This window comes from Streptopelia decaocto, assembly GCF_964273445.1.
Source record: "Streptopelia decaocto genome assembly, chromosome: 5".
Classification (NCBI taxonomy): domain Eukaryota; kingdom Metazoa; phylum Chordata; class Aves; order Columbiformes; family Columbidae; genus Streptopelia; species Streptopelia decaocto.
The window spans coordinates 30336486-30354846 of NC_138659.1; the positions used below are offsets into that span (position 1 = coordinate 30336486).

Consider the following 18361-nt stretch of genomic DNA (forward strand, 5'->3'; position numbering starts at 1 on the left):
GCTTGCTTGGACATGCCTAGTACATCTTTTCAGACACATTGTTCATTAAGCAGTAGAACTGCTTGTAACATCCTGGTTTCTAACTCAGCTTCAGACTGGGTTAGCAAATGAACAGATGAAATATTTTCTCTCTACTCAAAGAAGTTTGCCAAGCCGTCACAAAGGAAAAGATGTGCACATAAACCAAGCTGGATTTAGCATGATAAGTCAATTTGACTTAAATTACTTAAAAGAAGAAACAACAGGTTATCATAAAGATTTCTAACAAAACTTTTCCTGAGCTGAAGTTAGGCCAGTTATGGGAGAAGTCACCTGGAGTAAGTTAAACAAGTCAGTGTGTTGTTACCAAGAACAAAAATATATTTAAAAAAAGTTTCGTCAACACAAAAGAAACACACAAAAAATACACTCCCCTCAAATAATCACCACATCCAGATAAACACAAAGCATTAGCAGAAATAAACAGACTCACTAAGAAAAAGTGCTTAGTTAAATCGGAAAGCTATCTGCTGGCTGCCAGAAAACGTTAACACAGTAAGAATTGCCAAAAATCAAGTTAAGACTTTGCTAAAGGAATAAAACTGTAGCACAGTGCTATGTACAGCAGAAAGAACAAGGTAAGTGGGGCTACAACACAAAGAGGACTGGCTGAAAGCCAAACACTTCAGTATGGTCCAAAATTAAAACTCCATAAGCTTTCAGTGAGGATAAAGGATTGCTAGAAACAGACAAAATAACAGAGCTAGGGCAGGAATAAAGGGGTGAAATGGCTCACAACTGAGGTGGAAGTTAAGAAATGCAATATATTGAAACTGGAAAAGGCATTAGACAGCATCTACTTCAGAATTCTGAAACAAAATGACACTTTGATCTCAAGTCTCTAGGATGCTAGTAGTAATTGTAATTTATTTCTGTTTACTAAGTGGGGGAGGAAGAATGTAGTGAAGTTGCAAAGCCATCTGCATAAAATGCAGCACTATGCACTCTCAGATGATACTATTTTTATGCTTGAAAAAAGGAATATCTTATGAACAACAAAAAAAGGAAGAATTAGTTCACTTGCCATCTGCAGTGAAGGTCTCCTGAGAATTTTTTCCTGTGAGGAGAGAAAAACTGAAGAGCAGCAGAGATCCTATTTGCTTATCCAAAAACTACCTCTGGGGCAGAACAACATTTAGTTTAGCAATGAAAAGGGAGGCTGCTTCTCCAGAACCCTATTACCTCTCTTAATTGAGTTCCAGTTTGTTTGCACGGTTTTCTAGCAGCGGGGATGAAAGACGAGAGCTGTTTGCTGGTTCCTGAGCGCTGCCACTTGGACAGCAATAAGCTGATTCTGAATAATCTCAGTACTTCCCCAGGTCAAATGTGACAGTGTTGTGACTCAGAGCAAACACACTGTGTATGACAGAGAGCAAAAGGAGATGTAAAAACCTACAGATGGAGATAAGATGCCTTTTCTTGCTCTGCTTTTTCTGGGAGAAAGCATCCTTTTTGCTCCCATTTAACACAGTGCCATCAAGGTCTTACAGGAAAGCAATTCAGTGGATGGAAAACAGATGCATTTAATTCCAAAGATGCAGAGGGGAAGCAGAGAAGCCTGCCCGTGGGCTTACAGAAGCTGAACAGAAAAATCCTGCGATTTAGTTCAGGGGTTGCAACAGGTGAGCACCTGTCCACAGAAGAATAAATTCTGGACAGAAATTCCTTACTCCTCTCCTTATTGGCCAAAGGTCACCATAACAGTGACAATATATAAACAAAAGATGCTAAAACACTTCTGCAGATGGGAGGTGAAGGAGAAAAACAGATGCATCTTTGTAAAACAGTCCCTCAGACTAAGCAGTCCTTTCTCTTTAAGACTTCAATGTCTTCCTACTTGATGTGCTACCAGCATACTTCTTGCTGTCAAGTGATGCTTGAATGTTCAGAAGAAACAGAATAGTGGTGGTATTTCAGAGTTCTGTTTTTTTGTTGTTTGGTTTTTTTTTTTCTTACATTCATGATGGCCAATGATGACACCCTTCCTTTTGCAGCACTTACGTAGCAAAAATGCAGCAGCAAAAAATAAGAACACAGCCATGGCTTCAGAAAAGGGCAGCACAGACTTAGATGCAAGTTTTAGGTATTCTTGCGGTCACAAATCACAAAGAGTCCTTCAAGTAAAAACTAGTAAAGTACTCTGCATGCTTGCAAATGCATTCTTTGACTGTAACACACTTTTCAGCATAAATAGAAGCATTGCCATCATCCTGGAAAACAAAGAGTCCCTCCCAAGCCAGAGAATTACCAGCTTTTCTGCCGAGCTCCCCTCGTCGCTACATACCGCCATCTCCACACTCCTTGCTGCCACGACATCTTTGGGTTTTGCATCTTTGGTTCCAATATAGGAGCCGATGGTGTCACACGACCAGGGAGAGTACTGGCTATAGTCGTTTCCTTTGTATTTCCCAGCTACCTTCAGGTCTTCATCCAAGTACTGTACAAAAACAAAAATCTGGTTCTGTAAGTGAAGGGAAGAAGCAGCTTCACAGCCACCACTACTTAGCTCAACAACTTAAAGAAAAACACCACCAGGATTTTTTTTTTATCGGATACATCACCATTTGGAATTGGGCCACAGCAAGCATGAAATGTGTCAAATTCTGATCACCTGGCTACACTCCCAGTGCTGACTGTTCACTTGGCCAGTATGAAAGTGATATTTTGACCTTGGTTAAAAAAATAAACGTCTATCATGCTGTTACTTAACTCTAAACATGTCAGGAACAAATGAAGCAAAGTCCACTACACATGAAGACTGACTACAATTAATAATGGCTCCAAACTAATTCTCTTGGTTGCACCAAGAGCAGATGGCTTAGGATCAGCGGTAGATTAGAGAACCAACAGCCAGTCAAGAGACTGGAGACTGCACTATAAGGACTTCCCAAAGTCCTACCCCTCCACCATGTGCCAACACTGTACTGTTCTAATTTCCGTGTTGTCTTCACCTATCATGAAAACACTAACTCTAAAGTATTTTCTAAAAATGCTAGGAAGTCACATTTTTGTCAAAATATGCTTACCTCCTCTGAATGAAAGGGGTGAGGCAAAGTTGGTGACGGTGCAAAAGGAGGTGGAGAAATCACCTTCCTCTCTTCTAGCTGGGCCATGATCTCTTTCCTTCGTCGGTGAAGTTCATCCAGGCTGGGATGAGGCTGAAACAAAGACATACCTTAAAAGATATGGCAACCATATACTGCAATAAAAGGAAAAACAATGAATAGACAGTATCAGTACAATAACAACTAATCACTTTGTTGAGATCTATGTGTTAACTTTCATGTTTAACATAGGACATGCACATTCCTACACTGGCCAGTGTTAGTTCAAGACAACCCAAGGGCAGGGAATGTTAATTGCCTAAAACTGATTAGATCCTCAACTAACCCCGTGTTTCTAGCTTTAATACTACTTATCTTTTAACTCACAGGTAGCTCAACATGACCCTGCGTTCCAGCTTGGCAAAGTTTCCACTGGAACGTGTTCCAGCATGGCAAGTCCCCATTTTAGTCATATGGGGAAAAGTGTTACTACTCTACAAATCATAACCTAGTACCAGTTAGTTTGCATTTATTATTCATTTCGCAATAGAATTAAATATCCCACAAATATGTTAAACTCAAAACCAATAAATCTGTAAGCTACATGAAAAATGCTTCCTAGACTCAGTAATACAATTCATCTGAATGACAGCTACTTAACTCAAACTACTCTACAAGACTCAATTCCAGCTGGTGACTGACCCAAACAGGCTTGTACACTTCTACTAGGAACACCCTCCAGTTGGCAAGTCTTAAAAGGAGAGAAAATTTGGAAGAGTAGAAATTTTATCTCCTTTATCAAGGGATGTATGTTCGCATATTTATTTATTTAGGCACGGAGATGATCAGTCACAGATGGGCAGCACAAGAACGCACATGTGACCATATGCCCACACTGTAAATATCAGAGTGGTCCTCTCCAGAATTATCTTTGTTGGAGAAGTCAGGGCCATATACGACTTCCAAAATCAATTATGATGCTTTCCTACTCTGAGCACTAAGTAGCAGCCCACTTTTTTACATTTTAACTTCATTATAATTGCAGAGTTGACCAGTAACTAAGCTGCCTTCCTGTTTTTTATTAGCTTCAAATGCACCATTCCTAAAAAGTTCAAACTCCTTTTTCCTCACAAAAAATACCCCCTTACTGCAATTAAAAAAAATATATGATCAGTAGTTTATATAATCAAGTAGTTTATACTTCCTCTCTCAAACAACTACAAAAACACAATATAAAAGCCATACCCTGTGGCATGAAGGTCTGATCTGACCAAGATGTGGTGCCACTGGGCAATACCCTTCTGTTTGCTGGTATCTGTCTCTGGATTCAGGTACGTAGGGGGGTACAGCCACTGGCGGTATCTCAATGGGCACTGGGCTTCCTCGCACCATCTCCTCTCGCTGATACGGCTGGACCGGTGGATACACGCGACGGCTGTCATAGTGCGGTGGATATATGGGCTGTCCCATAGGAGGGTACTGCTGCGGCTGTGTGTACTGGGGGCTCACCACGCGATCCTGAAGGTAGGGCGGGTAATGGTCTAAATAAGGTGGCCCAGGTTCAGGAGCTGATGGAGGAGGTCGGACAAAGCGAGACATGGACTGAGTGGGATAGTAAACTCCTGAAATGAAGGAAGAGGAAAAAAACAGATTCAAGAAAGCGATTATCACAGCTCACAGAACACCCTCATTTCAAACATTCTATTCTACAAGTATGATGAAAGAATGATAGAAATTAATTCACATTTATTGTTTGCCCCCACTGTCTAACCTGTATTTCTACACAAAAATTAACCACAAAAAAGCAAAAGTTGATACAAAGCTCAAGTAGCACAGCTTAATTATCTAAATAAGATACCAGTAAGATGTAAAGCTCACAGTTGCTGGAGAAGAGGTGGTGAGACTGAGCCTATCACTGGTGCCACAAAAATAGAAATAATTCACTAGAATGTCTCTGCAGATTGATAGTAATGCTTTTAGCTATACAAGACCTAAAAAGCAAACTGAAGATGAGCCTGTACATCTTTATCCATGCAACCAAAAATTCAATTTGTCTCAACATACCAGAGCCACTGCCTGTGTAAAAAAACTTGGTTTAATTAGAATTTAAAATTATCTAAAGATTTGTTCTACCTCTTGAAGAACAGAAGGAAATTTCAGTACCGCAAATCACCAAACACTAAGATCACACCTCCTAGTTACCTGAAGATTTTAGTAATATATCTGGGATCTCTGGATAACTTAACATTATGCATTAATATGTGCTCATCATTAATAATGTGTTCATCAAATTTTGTGGACAATTCGAATCTTCATTTGCACACAATAATCAAATGTAAGCTTTTTTGCCTCAAAACACTCTGCAACTTTCTCAAAAATGGTGGGTATGCGTGTCCTTCCTTTCTAGGGCTTTTTCTTCTTTCCACTTCTTTCATACTTCCATTCCTTATTTTTCTTTACTTCGCTTTGTCATTTCTCTCTCCAACCTTATGTTGCAAAAGAATCATTCTCTGTCTTTATGTATAACCATACCTTTTTGTTTTAATCTCCTTCAATATTATCTTTCTCCACTTCATCTCTTTAATATTTAGAACTTTTGATCTCATTTCCTTTCTTATGATGTCTTTTTTTTTTTTGTGCCCAGCCCTTCCCTTAAACGCACTTGTCTCTACCACCATGTGCATGCGCAGACATTTCCGGTACACTCATATGCTTTTCATTAAGGGTGTAAGTATTTTCACCCTTCATGCATAAACCCCTCTGCTTGTTAAGCCTTATTTCCATTTTCCCCAAGTCAAATTGAATTAAGGTTTACCATATTAGATCCCTGATCCAGCCCAGTTGGGAAGAACTGAAGAACAAAGGATTTGCTACACTGGATGGATATAAAAACCTGTTTTCACTTGCATTAGAGTCCTCAGTCAAGACAAAAAGCCTACCATTTCCATTTTATTATGCCAGCACCACATTACTGACTACAGTCCACATGACACGCGAGAAAACTCCAACTTTAAATGGGTACGAAGATGAAAGATAGAGAGTTTGGTCTCAAACTTACCTTGTTGGTAGGGCGCTGGCTCAAATGGTGGGGCAGCTCCTCTAGGATCTTGATAAAACATATCTGCTTGCGGAGTGTTATACAGCTGAGACCCTCGAGGTACCATGTGCAGCTGCTTGGCGACAGACACTGAAGGCAGATCTGCTGGGGCCCGAGCGGGCACAGGGTGAGGGTTGACCGGTAAGGCAGAAATAGAGCTCTTGGGGACAGATTCCATCCTAAAAAGTAGAGAGATGGTACCTCTCATTAAGGTCTGATACAGCACTCTGTACTTTAAAAACGCTGTTCTTCATCTATATTCCAACTTCTGAATGCTTACATCACCTTCTCCAATTAAAATACAAGCAAAATAGGGAAGTAAAGCAGTTTAAAGTTTTAGCTTTAGTTTTCTACTCTCCTCTTTAATCACTTGGAAAAAAAAACACAACCAAAAAAAAAAAAATCTTGTTCTATTTCTTTTCTAGTGAATGGGCTTACTTTGTTTCTACTGCATATTTACACACATGACACTTTGAACAAGATGTAGGAAGACTCGTACAAGTCAGGGGGGGATCCAGGGGCACTGCTGCTCAGATGGTCCATCTTCCCCGGCTTCAGAGCTGTTTCATAACTGGAGTCAGTCCCTCGAGAAATAAGTTGCGTCACCGTGCTGCCTGTTGACACAATTCCATTTGGCAGAGCAGGAGTTTTCCTACTGGGCAAGTCCACTCCCCCTTCCTCCGAGAGGATAGCTCCTGAAGGCAGGCCCACCTCGTTCAGCTGGCCCAGGGATGCACTCAGGGGTCTTCTGGGAACCAGACGCTTGTTCATTTTACGGAATCTTCAGAAAAAGAAACCACACATCAAAAAATGAAACAAAAAAAAAAACAACACCGAACAGGAGTTGCATTTTTAATATTATTTTCAAGTTCAAGTTTCCTAAGGGCTTGTGAGAAATTTATTGTGAATATCTGTTGGACTACAGCTTCACTGCTATTTGAACTGTTAAAAGGAGTTTCGAGCAGAAGAACAAGGATGGATTTTTAATGACAAGTACACCAAGAATTCACAGCTAAACTTCACACAGTGAGTTTAACATCTTATTTCCTGTACACAGATACATTTCAACTGTACAGAAGGAAACCAAAATAAAACATCAAAAAATCTACCTGTAGTATCAGAAGCTTCAGAATAAGAATCACAGCCTATTCAAGTCTTTTTTTATACAGAGAAGAAATGAATAGCAGAAAATTTAAGTGACAAAAGATGAATAGATTCCCTTTTGCACCATTTGTCCAACAATAAGCCAAGACAAGCCTTTATTGCCACGTCATATCTTTTAAAGCACGGTTTGTTAGGATTTGTTATTATACCAACAGGCAACTTACAGCATTTGCATTGTTTAATAAATTATGTGATTGCAGAGATAAAAACTCTTAACAAACTAATTCCAAAAAAACTAACTGCTTCTGGTAAGTCTGAACAAACACAAGCCTTTTAACTAATGTTCCACAGAAGTCAGCAGACTGACGGTACTGGCCCAACAAAGAGCAAATTCCAGAGTTGAAGGTCCTCCCCTGAACATCCTGCCATTAGCCGAGACACCAGAATGCAAGTGGGAGGGAATATTTGCAGGTCTGAGTGTTCCCACTGTTTAATATTGCAGAAGAGGACACTTCCTATGCAAGAATGTTGAAACCAACATTTTTGTATCATATCTAACAAGCAAAGTGAGGTGGTAACACAGAGTAGGAAGGTAAACACATTATTGTAGAAAATTAAAAAAGGGGGCAGTTACACTCTATTACTGAATCTTCTTTATGTTCGCCCACATGCATAGTGTCAATAGCAACACAGAGGCAAAAAGTTTTCTTTGTCATTGTGTTTTTTTTGTTGTTGTTTTGTTTTTTAGATGTGACTGAGTATAGAGTAATCTTTACAAGCATCTCACTCAATACCCAAAGCAGTTTCTCCCTGCAAAGCAGCAGGAGGTTGGGAAACCACTGCCATGTTCTCCCTGCCAATTATTTCTGGACACGCACCTCCCACCAGGGGTCTAAAAGCACAGTGTCCAACGGCTCCCGACTCTCCCAATATTTGCGCACAATTTGCAAGATGAGGAGGACAGGTCATCCCTACTCATTCATCTGGAACGTAACAGCACACTCAGGAGAGACGGGTGCACATGTATTGACACTCATTCAATCAAAGGTGACAGAAAGAGTTTAAGTAGCACCCTCCGTAACAAAATAGTTAGAATAAAAGTTGCATAGTGCTGCCCTCTGGATTTTTCAAGACAATTTTAGGAATCTTTGTTGCAGTCTCCACATGTGCAGGACATAAAAATAATGTAAAAATTTTAGTACTTGTTTATGCACATTAGGTCTTTGTCTCTTGCCAAGAGGGGAATCAGCTGCTGTTTAAGCAAGTCTGGATTATAATTTGTTACCTAAGGCATTACCACACACTTCCCTGTAACCTTCCGGCAAACTTAAAGCTCTACATAGAGATACAGGAAATACGTAGCAACTGCAATGCACATTATTCATACTGAACATTTTTAAAAGGGGAACACTAATGCAGTATCTACTCAAATTAAACAAAGCTGAAAGGTACAAGGAAGAACTGGAACCCAAAGTGCACCAACCACCTACAGAAACCGCTGCAACCTTCACCCTGAAACAACATCAGTACTAAGGTACACAGAATCACAGAGCTTTAGGGATTGGAAGGGACCTCAAAAGATCATCTAGTTCCATCCCCCTGCCGGAGCAGGAACACCCAGATGAGGTTACACAGGAAGATGTCCAGGCGGGTTGGAATGTCTGCAGAGAAGGAGACTCCACAACCTCCCTGGGCAGCCTGGGCCAGGCTCTGCCACCCTCACCCCAAAGAAGTTTCTTCTCAAATTTAAGTGGAACCTTTTGTGTTCTAGTTTGTACCCACTGCCCCTTGTCCTATCATTGGTTGTCACTGAGAAGAGCCTGGCTCCATCCTCCTGACACTCACCCTTTATCTATCTGTAAACCGTCTCCTCTTGTCCAGCTCCAGAGCCCCAGCTCCCTCAGCCTTTCCTCACACGGGAGATGCTCCACTCCCTTCAGCATCTTGGTGGCTGCGCTGGACTCTCTCCAGCAGTTCCCTGTCCTGCTGGAACTGAGGGGCCACAACTGGACACAATATTCCAGGTGTGATCTCCCCAGGACAGAGTAACCTCTCTGGACCTACTAACCACCCCCCTTCTAATACACCCCAGGATGCCATTGGCCTTCTTGGCCACAAGCCAGTCTGGATAAAACTGGCCCCCTCCACCTGCTGCACTGACAAACAACCCTACTTGATAGGTACAACTAGTTCAGGGGCACTAATACTGACCCACCACCCTTGTTAACCATCCAAACCAGCGCTACCCATCTCCATTTTCTTAACACTAAAACAAAAGGAAAAACCCCAACTATCAAGGTCCTATTCTCTGTCCATTTGAATAACTGCCTTTGTCATCCTAACACCACGTGCTCCATTCTTTTTTTCTTCTTGCTTTGTCTATGCACTGCACACTGGCTACACAGCCCATGAACTGACACATTAATGCTTCAAGATTTCAGTTATTAAGGAAAAAAGACAAGACTGCATACCACTTCCAAATCTTTGAAGTTTTCTTCCAATTTAAAAAAGTGCCTTTTCTTTGACAGACATGAATTATTTTAGCCCAAGAAAAAAGTACCTAGTTATATATACCGCTTAAAATACATTGTATTTAACTCTTAAATGATCCACTTTACTCAAAAAAAAAAAATATATATACATATATATATATATATATATATTAAAACAACCTTCAGAACAGCAGCAGCTTGCTATAGGATAACTGTGTGTCCACTCTAAATCTGTAATGTATATAACTTATTTACTGCAGACTTCATAAGACCACCACTTCAACTCTTCCAAAATAGCTTTAACCACTCTGAGGTTATTGAATGGGTGATCTGTCAAAAAGTTTCAAAGAACGAGCATTGCAGAAAGAAAACTTGCGATGCTGGTTTTTAGCTCTCTGGATAGCCCTCACAGCACAGAACAAGAGAACCCCTACAGCTAGAACTGCCAGCAACCTACTTCTCATACCTGAATATAAATGCAAGATAAGAAACACATACAAATAAACGACCAAATGGATGCAAACAAGCATGTTTAGTCACACTTAAAAAACAAGGAAAACAGCCCACTGCCAAAATCTCAACACTTGTATAAACAAACTTTCAGAGCTGCATTACAGCTGAATACAGTAAAACATACTACATTTAAGAACTGACAGTTCTAAAACTCAAGAGATGACTGCTACCAAGTTTTTCACATTATTTCTTGCTAACGTAACAGACAAGTTAGGTCTCCTCTCGCCATTCCCAGGTATGATAAATTACTCGCATGGAGAAGAGGAAACAAAGACCGGACTGACTTCCACCATAAGAGATACACCTACTTTTCCAGCTCCTCCTGCGAATGTGCGAAGGTGCAGCTGGCGCCTCGGGGGCATCCTCCTCGCTGTTTCATGTCTCGGCACATGTATGTCTTGTACTTGCTGTGCTGAGGAGGCTGAGAAGGTTAGAGAAACCAGGTGAGATACCTGAATGCAAGTGCACTTAACCAGGAGCTGAACGCAGTCTGATGTTGAGAATTCCTTCAGTTTAAACATTTCAGAAGTACCTTATGTGAAATAAAGGACTGGAGAAGTACTGGTGTTTGGTTCTTGAACAGAACTAATATATTCAAGAGTAGACATTTTGACAACTATCACCATCACTTTTTAACACATTTTTACTCAAATTCCTTACTGGAGCTTGACTGGGACACAGCTGTGTGTTTCAGGAAACAGTTAAGTGCACAGAGCTGATACAGGCTGAAAAAATCACCATGCTTAATAAGAAACCACCAAATATTCATCAACCTTTGCAGTAGATTGAAAACAAGTACAGTTTAGTCAGTTACTTTGCCTTCTGTTAGCTCAAAATGGCACGAGTATCCCTTTGATCTCTACAAGAGCGACATTTCATCAATCCCCTTTTACCCCGCTTTGGACTAAAAATCTCTTTAACTATCTACATTTCCATCAATAGCTGAGGATGCAATCTTACTCCTACACAGATCAGCAGGGTATGGAGAGCCTTCTGTATTTTTCTTCGTTAAGTTTCCCAAGAAACAATGACTTACTGCGATCCTGCTGCCTGCGTGTACTCCCATTTGCCAGTCTCTCTAAATAAATTCTGACAGAAGGCCAGAGGTGGGCCTGAAGACATTTAAGTTCCTACACTTTTTAATGACAGAATTAAATCAGAGATTATACCCTATCAAAGCTCCCACTGAGGGAAATGTCTGTGAAAGTAAACTCTTGCTTTCTGAGAAACTTCGCCAAAAGATGTGAATCTGTAAGAAGCCATCCACAAAATATCTACTATAGTGAAAACAGGCTTTGGCAGGGTGTACATATGCTCCACAGCCCTCTGCTGGCCTCTGCCGCCAGGCAGCAAAGCTCTGCCCAATTCTCACATGTCCCCTCTCCCACTTGGGTGACTTTGGGTTCCCTTCCAAGCAGCACAGTGTGTACCAGGTCTGGGCAATGGTCACCAGAACAAAAACCCTCAGTGTTTTTCCCATTTGTGTATTTCTGCTGCTTTTCCTTTTGCTGGTAACAGAGCTCACTATGAATCTCAGTGAACGCAGAAATAATTCACTCTGATTTTACACCCCCCTTTTTTTTTTTGTCAGAGAGAACCTTTCTACTAGTTCTGCCTCCTAAACCAGCTCTCCAAGAGGACGAGTGCCAAAGCAAGGGTGGGAGTGGGAACGTGTGACAGGCAGCTCTGTCTTTCAGCAGCAGTTCACATTTATATCAACTTGGCTACATAACAAAATGAGATCAAAGGAACATGTGATAACTATGAGATAAGTATATATATCTATATATATATACACACACACACACACTTGGCAACATCACCTCATTTCTGAAACAAAAAAAAACTTGTTTCAGGAACTTGGATTGCACCTCAATATAAAGCCTTCACAAGTTTAAAACTTTACAGCACAGGTCTACAAAAAAATTCATTAACACAGAGCCATCTGACTGAAATGTCACATTAAAAGAGGCCCGAGAAAATTCCCCATATATCACAGTTCTAGGCACCTCAGCTTCTCTTCTCCACTCTCTCATCAGGATGGTTGTTTATTCATTTCCCTACACTTGCAGCTGGATCAGTCTGTTTGCTTTTCATTTTAGTGAGCTGTACAAATTAATGGAACAGGTATTGGAGGTGGCCTTGTTGGTTTGGGGTTTTTTCCTTTCGTGTTTGTTTCGTTTTGATAAATACAACACAGCAGTCATATTTTTAAATCAGATCTTTGTCAAATCAGATCTTTTACAACATCAGTAAACCTCTACTCTTGGACACAGCCAATACAATTTTAGGGGTAAGTACTTGCTAAATGATTTAGCTTTTACCTGTTGCTGATCTGTTCCTTTCTTGCTGTGATTCTGGATATAATCGACTAAGCCATGAACCACAGTCCTCACAGCAACTAGTCCATTTTCCAGTTGTTCCCATGTTGGAGGTGGGGCATCTATTGTATGGACAGTAAACAGAATATAAAAAGTCAGAAGGATTCTCCAAAATCAGGCACAAAGAAACCACCAGTATCACAAAACTTCGATTGACAACCAAAAAGATTTTATCATATCTGTGTGTCATTAGATAAAAAGCATTCAGCACCTTAATTCAGGGATATGTACCACTTAAAGAATAAAGCTATAGGCTCAAAATTGAACCACACAAAGTATCAAAAGAGTCGGCAAGACTATGTCAAATTATCTCCTACCACAACTATCATATCCTACAATAACTCCCGAGTAAATGCATTGCACAAACTCTGCACATAATGAAAAGAACTGTGCTGAAAATCCCTCTTCGCACTCAAGACTCCTGTAGGTAAAATCATTCTGTACAAATACCATCATCACTGGCCTAGATCACACAGGCACAGCCACTCAACAGCAACAAAAACTGATGCCTCTCAGAAAAATGTCACAAGACAAATCTACGCATCAGACCACAGCAGTGTGAATAAATTGTACAGCCTTAATTCTATAGCGGCACTTGTTCTTTCTAGCCAATTTACTTCTCTAATCATTTAATGTGTTCCAGCAGATGACACTCTCACCACATGCCTACACACTCTGCTGCAAAACACAGGACCTCGAGTGCTTCAGTAAGCGCCTTTCAAGGTCTTTTGCACAATTACATTCTATTCCACTCACAAGGACTGCTTTCTTCCAGAGGCCCTTCAACTTTTCCATTATTAGTAACTTCCCCTTCCCAGACTGTCGTTCACACCCTTGCAAAATTACATATCAACAAGAAAAATACTCAGTTCCCTGGGATAACAAACCTTTCTTGTCTAGACTGATTTTTGCCCTGCTTCTGTCTGTTCAATTTATCCAAATTCTACTTTGGAATCTGAAATTGTTTACACAGAACATGCCTTATGATTTTAAGCTGCTTTTAAAAGAGTCTTCTGAGCACAATATCTGCAGGCTAGAGACTTCAGATGAAAAAATTAATACATGGTACTTCTCGAACAAAGGAAGACATACAATTTTTAGGTAAGTTAACAGAAGTCCTTCATCTGCTAAGTGTTTTCTTGAAGATTTCCCCCAGTTTCTAAACAAATAGCAGTAGGTGTATTAAAGGGAAAAGGAAGAAGCTAAGAGTGCTGCCGCTCCCCCCTGTTAGCATTGCCCAAAATCAAGTACACATCATGTAAGCTCACAGCACTGTATGTATTCAGCATCTTCACCCATGCTAACCCAGTACTATCAAACAATGATGTTCTCTCTTCAGAGAAGTGCGGAAATTATTCCTGCCACATTTTTGAATCTATTTTAGCTTCAGAATTGTTCAGTTCCTCACCCAGATTACTGCTGTTCCCAGGCTGGTTACAAATAACACTCAAGAATCTTAAGTTTGAGTTCAAAGATGTTTCCTTCCACTTGATGAACAGCTTTCAGCCCTTCAATAGTGTTAAGCTCCTCTTGCTAAACTGTAAGTTAAAGGTTTTTATAGAACATCCAGATTTACCTGGACTGGGATCAATATTTGCCAGGAGCTCTAGGTGTGGTCGAAGACGATTCAGGTTAGCTGGATCTCCAGTCCTCTGAAGAGCAATAGTTAATTCCTGAACACTCTGTGCAAATGAGGCTGGGGTCTGCAACTTAATAAAATTATAATAGTTAACTTTCTACAGGCAAAGTAATCCTTATGGTTTCTGAAAGCTGTCCCACGAGCTCACAAGAGCTGTCTTCCAAAACTGGACTGAAATGTTTTTCACACAAGCCCCTTCCAGCACCTTCTTTAAAATTCCTTCTCCAGCATTAAAGGATGCACAACTCTTTAACATAGCAAGTAAGAATACAGCTCTAAATAGACAAAACAAAGGGTGGTATTATTTCTAGTAATGTAACCTATTTCTTTTCTGCGTTGTGCTGGCACCCAGAAAAAAAAATACAGAATATTAAAAACCATTTAATTAAGATTTAAAGTCTAGTCTCAAAACAAAGAGGTTTGCAACTTGCTCTAAACTGAGTACAGCAGACAATAAAGAGAAGATGGTTGGAGGATAAAGGTAGCTAGCAACATTCCAGCTACTAACATCACATAATTTCAGTATTTAAAAATCCTTTAATTCTTCTACCAACATCCTTCAGGAGGTGTCTGGCAAGACACCTGAATAGGTGGGATAATGCACAAACAGAGAGCAGACCAATCTTGAAACTGATCCTCCTGCACAGCTTTTGTAGCCATTCAACAATCTCACCTAATGCAGGCACTTACCTGTGAGTCCCTAATTTAAAAGCCCATTTATCTTAAGTTCCCTCTAAATGAAAAGAAACCTGGGCATTTCCAGAGGTCAAGTCATTTTAAGAAATACTTACTTCAGGTATAGACTAAGGGACTGATTTTCTTTTAACTTATGCACCAGGCTCCAGCCTGAGAACATGAAGCACTAACCTCTGGTTACCACCCTGGCAGTTACCAGCTGTGCAGCTAACTAACCTTTGTGGCTTCCCATTTGCAGAAAGAGGTCAAGTAGAAAGAGGTGGAAGGATGGCAGAGGGAGCAGTAGATTACAAATTTATATTCTAATTATTTAGGCCATAACAGGTTTTGAAATAACAGGGCAAATAATGGGTGAGTACACATGGGTACAATTTGTAAATTCACTCTACAAGCATTTAAACCTACTACAGTTACAAACACACTAAGACTAGGCTGATTTTAGGTGGCTTTACCTTGTCAATGATAGACTGCATGTGGGACTTGTGAGACTGGTCTCCATATAACAGCGAGGACCACTGATCTGGTGCAATGCGTAGACCTGCTTCCATAGCAATTTGAACTATCTGGGAATCATGCTCCCTTCTCAGAGCTTCATAAGTGCGAAATTCCTCCTTCAGTTGCATTAGGGAAGAATCCTCATCTCGCTTTGTCACCTAGTGGGGAGAAAACAGCCAAACACAATTAAGCAGGATAAACCAGAGATTAGGTAAAGTCCAAGGCAAGTGAAATCTTCAGTCAGCAATTAAGTTCTTCCTCCCAAACTAAACTGAACTATGATACCATGCAGTGAACTACTAGAATAACACACCGTGCATAAACTGGAACCACTATGAAACGGATACCAAGCATAATTTACTCAGATTCTGCTCCAGATACTGGTGGAAGTGTCACTCCCTAAATGACTTTATAGCATCCACACCTTACTTTTCTACTCAAGGTGTTTTGTTTGTATTGCATAATTTTGTTTGAGGATACAAGCAGCAGCAACAAAGCATTTTTCTCCTTGTTTGGCAAAAATCAATGAAATCCAAGTTGAGCACCTAGGAATGAACCATTAAATACTGTAAAGTGCAATACGCAGCTTAAGTTCTCTCTATAAAACTCTGATATCCAAGAGCCTTATACTTCTTTGTTCCTAACCATACCACCACTCAATTAACAGAACTAGGGATTTTCCAGCTTTAAGTCTTTTCTAAGGAGAGAAGTTATGCTGGCTTACAGGTTTTGTTACTGTGCAATTATTAAACCTGGACGGAGTAAAAACCTAGCTTTACAGCTTACAGCTGCCATTTCGGCCTACATTGCCATCACAGCCATACAATAAAGAACTCTCCAAGCATATGTGAGACTTGATGCTTAATTCTATAACTACAGATCTTCTGGGCACGTGTAATGCTACAGGATAATGAAAATGGAAAATGAAAACCAGTATTTTTCATAGTGTTATGAAATCTCCAAGTGGGATCTTTGTCATACCTTGAAGCATGAGGCTCTGTAAAGAAGCTGGACAACGTGCCCAATGCTTGTCTTAGAAGCCTGAGGAAATCGCGGCTCCAGCCTCTGAACCACAAAGAGAACCAAGACCTTCCGTGATAAAGCAGATCCGTCTTCCAGAGCCAGCAGAACAAGCTTTAAAGCCTCCTCTTGCATTGCTGGTGGGGGGGGAAATATGAAGAGATGCAGTACGAGAGAAGACCAAGAAAGATTTTTGCACAGTTTGCTTCCCTACAAGTGGGAGACCAGCTACAACCCCCCCTACCCCATAACACACACAAACCCACAGACAGGAAAGGGAGCTGAGCAAGAAAGGAGGGAAAAGAAGGAAGGAACACTTCCAGATTCCCAGACTGTGACTGGGGAGATAGAATTTTTAACTTTTTCTAATTATTATTTGTTCTATATTGGGTATCAGATGATAGGAGGACTTCTTCATTCCTGTCTATATGACTTTATTATTGACAGAAGAGTTTTCCAAGTGTATTATCTGTCCCACACCTATTCCAGCAGAAGCAGCTGATAGGCTGAGGAAGGGCCAGGTTGGTTCCCATGCTAGTAAAAGAGCAACTAGTGCCCACACAAATAGATGAGGTGCTGTAGCACCACATATTTGGCTAGGTAATAAGCCTCTCTCTCTTCTCTGTAGCGGTACAAAAGTTAGCACCCAAAAGTTAATTTTCCTTCATTTGTTTCACTGAGGAAAAGCTTATTTATTTTTTCCATTAAGAAACTGGCTTCATATTTCAAGGCATTATTTTCATTGGTCCTCAACCAAGTCTACATTTCCAGTAATGAGACTTCATTAATTTTTTTTAAAGCAACATTAATTGTTTTACTATTCTATGAAAATGAATTTAAGTATCTATCTATTTAAAAATGCATACCCACATGCTCCAAACATAACAAATCTTTCCTCACAGCTGTTTTTTATGTTTATTACCCTAGAGAAGTAATAGAAGCCATGTCCAGTTACTTCTAGTAACCTTATTTTTTTCTAGAAGGGTCATCTTCAAATAATAGCGAGTGAGAAACTACTTCCCGTTTTATCTTATCACAAGAACAAAAGGACATGCATTATCCTGAATTTTACAGAAGACTTCGCAAGTCTTTTGCAAAGCGAGAAGTTCATGGCAGCAGCCAAACAGATAAATCATTAATTCTGAAGACCTACTATTAAGAAATTAAGCCACTGCCTAATAAAAATCACTCAGTCACTTTGACACCTGTTTATCGATCCTCCTTCATTCTGGATCATTCCTACTACAGAAGCAGTGCTGTGATGTGATCTACCTGGTCCGAGGAACTGGCATCCTCTGGCTCTCACTGCAGCCCAGAGGTTGGAGGAGAGCTGCTGAGGATTTTGATGCTGAAGGATGAGCTCTGTGACTGTTCTTTCACCGAGTGACCGCGCTGCACGCATGGCTCTGATCCGCCCTTCTTCCTCCACTAGCTGGCAATGAACTAACGTCACAAGTTTCCTTTGCATAGGACGACTTAGCACGCTCTGAGTAGTACTGTTAAGACCCACACCTTCAAAACAAAATGAAGGAGAAAAACAAATATATAAACAAATATATAAACTATTTCATATGTCCTATTCTTATGCCAGCCTTCAACCTGCTGCAGAAGTACAAACGCAGTTCTCCTGATGTCCACTTTATTAAACAGAACACCAGAGAAGGCATATCAGAAGTTTGGTTTTGTCAGTTTTATCCAGCACTAAAAGCAAACAGTTCCTAAGGGTCTGCTTTGTCACAGTTTTAAGTCTTGTGATTGACTGATATGGCTCCCTAGGATGGAAGCTCTAATAAATTCTCTCCCCATGTTGGAAGTCACTCCTGCCTCCTCCCATATGGATT

General features: G+C 40.4%; 1 protein-coding gene across 19 annotated transcripts in view; it reads right to left on the reverse strand.

The window, feature by feature from the left end:
- RC3H1 (ring finger and CCCH-type domains 1) overlaps window positions 1-18361 on the reverse strand; it is a 61761-nt gene that overhangs the window by 13884 nt on the left and 29516 nt on the right. For 11 of the 19 annotated variants that reach the window (XM_082054250.1, XM_082054249.1, XM_082054242.1 and 8 more), the window contains 11 exons: window positions 17793-18032; window positions 16482-16657; window positions 15458-15658; window positions 14247-14379; window positions 12614-12732; window positions 10598-10710; window positions 6680-6961; window positions 6142-6359; window positions 4329-4705; window positions 3066-3197; window positions 2288-2494 (listed from right to left, as the gene is read on the reverse strand). In XM_082054250.1, the coding sequence (XP_081910376.1) occupies window positions 2288-2494; window positions 3066-3197; window positions 4329-4705; window positions 6142-6359; window positions 6680-6961; window positions 10598-10710; window positions 12614-12732; window positions 14247-14379; window positions 15458-15658; window positions 16482-16657; window positions 17793-18032 (2198 nt within the window). The remainder of the gene's footprint in view (window positions 1-2287; window positions 2495-3065; window positions 3198-4328; window positions 4706-6141; window positions 6360-6679; window positions 6962-10597; window positions 10711-12613; window positions 12733-14246; window positions 14380-15457; window positions 15659-16481; window positions 16658-17792; window positions 18033-18361) is intronic. The other 8 variants (XM_082054248.1, XM_082054247.1, XM_082054246.1 and 5 more) reach the window with 4 other exon arrangements.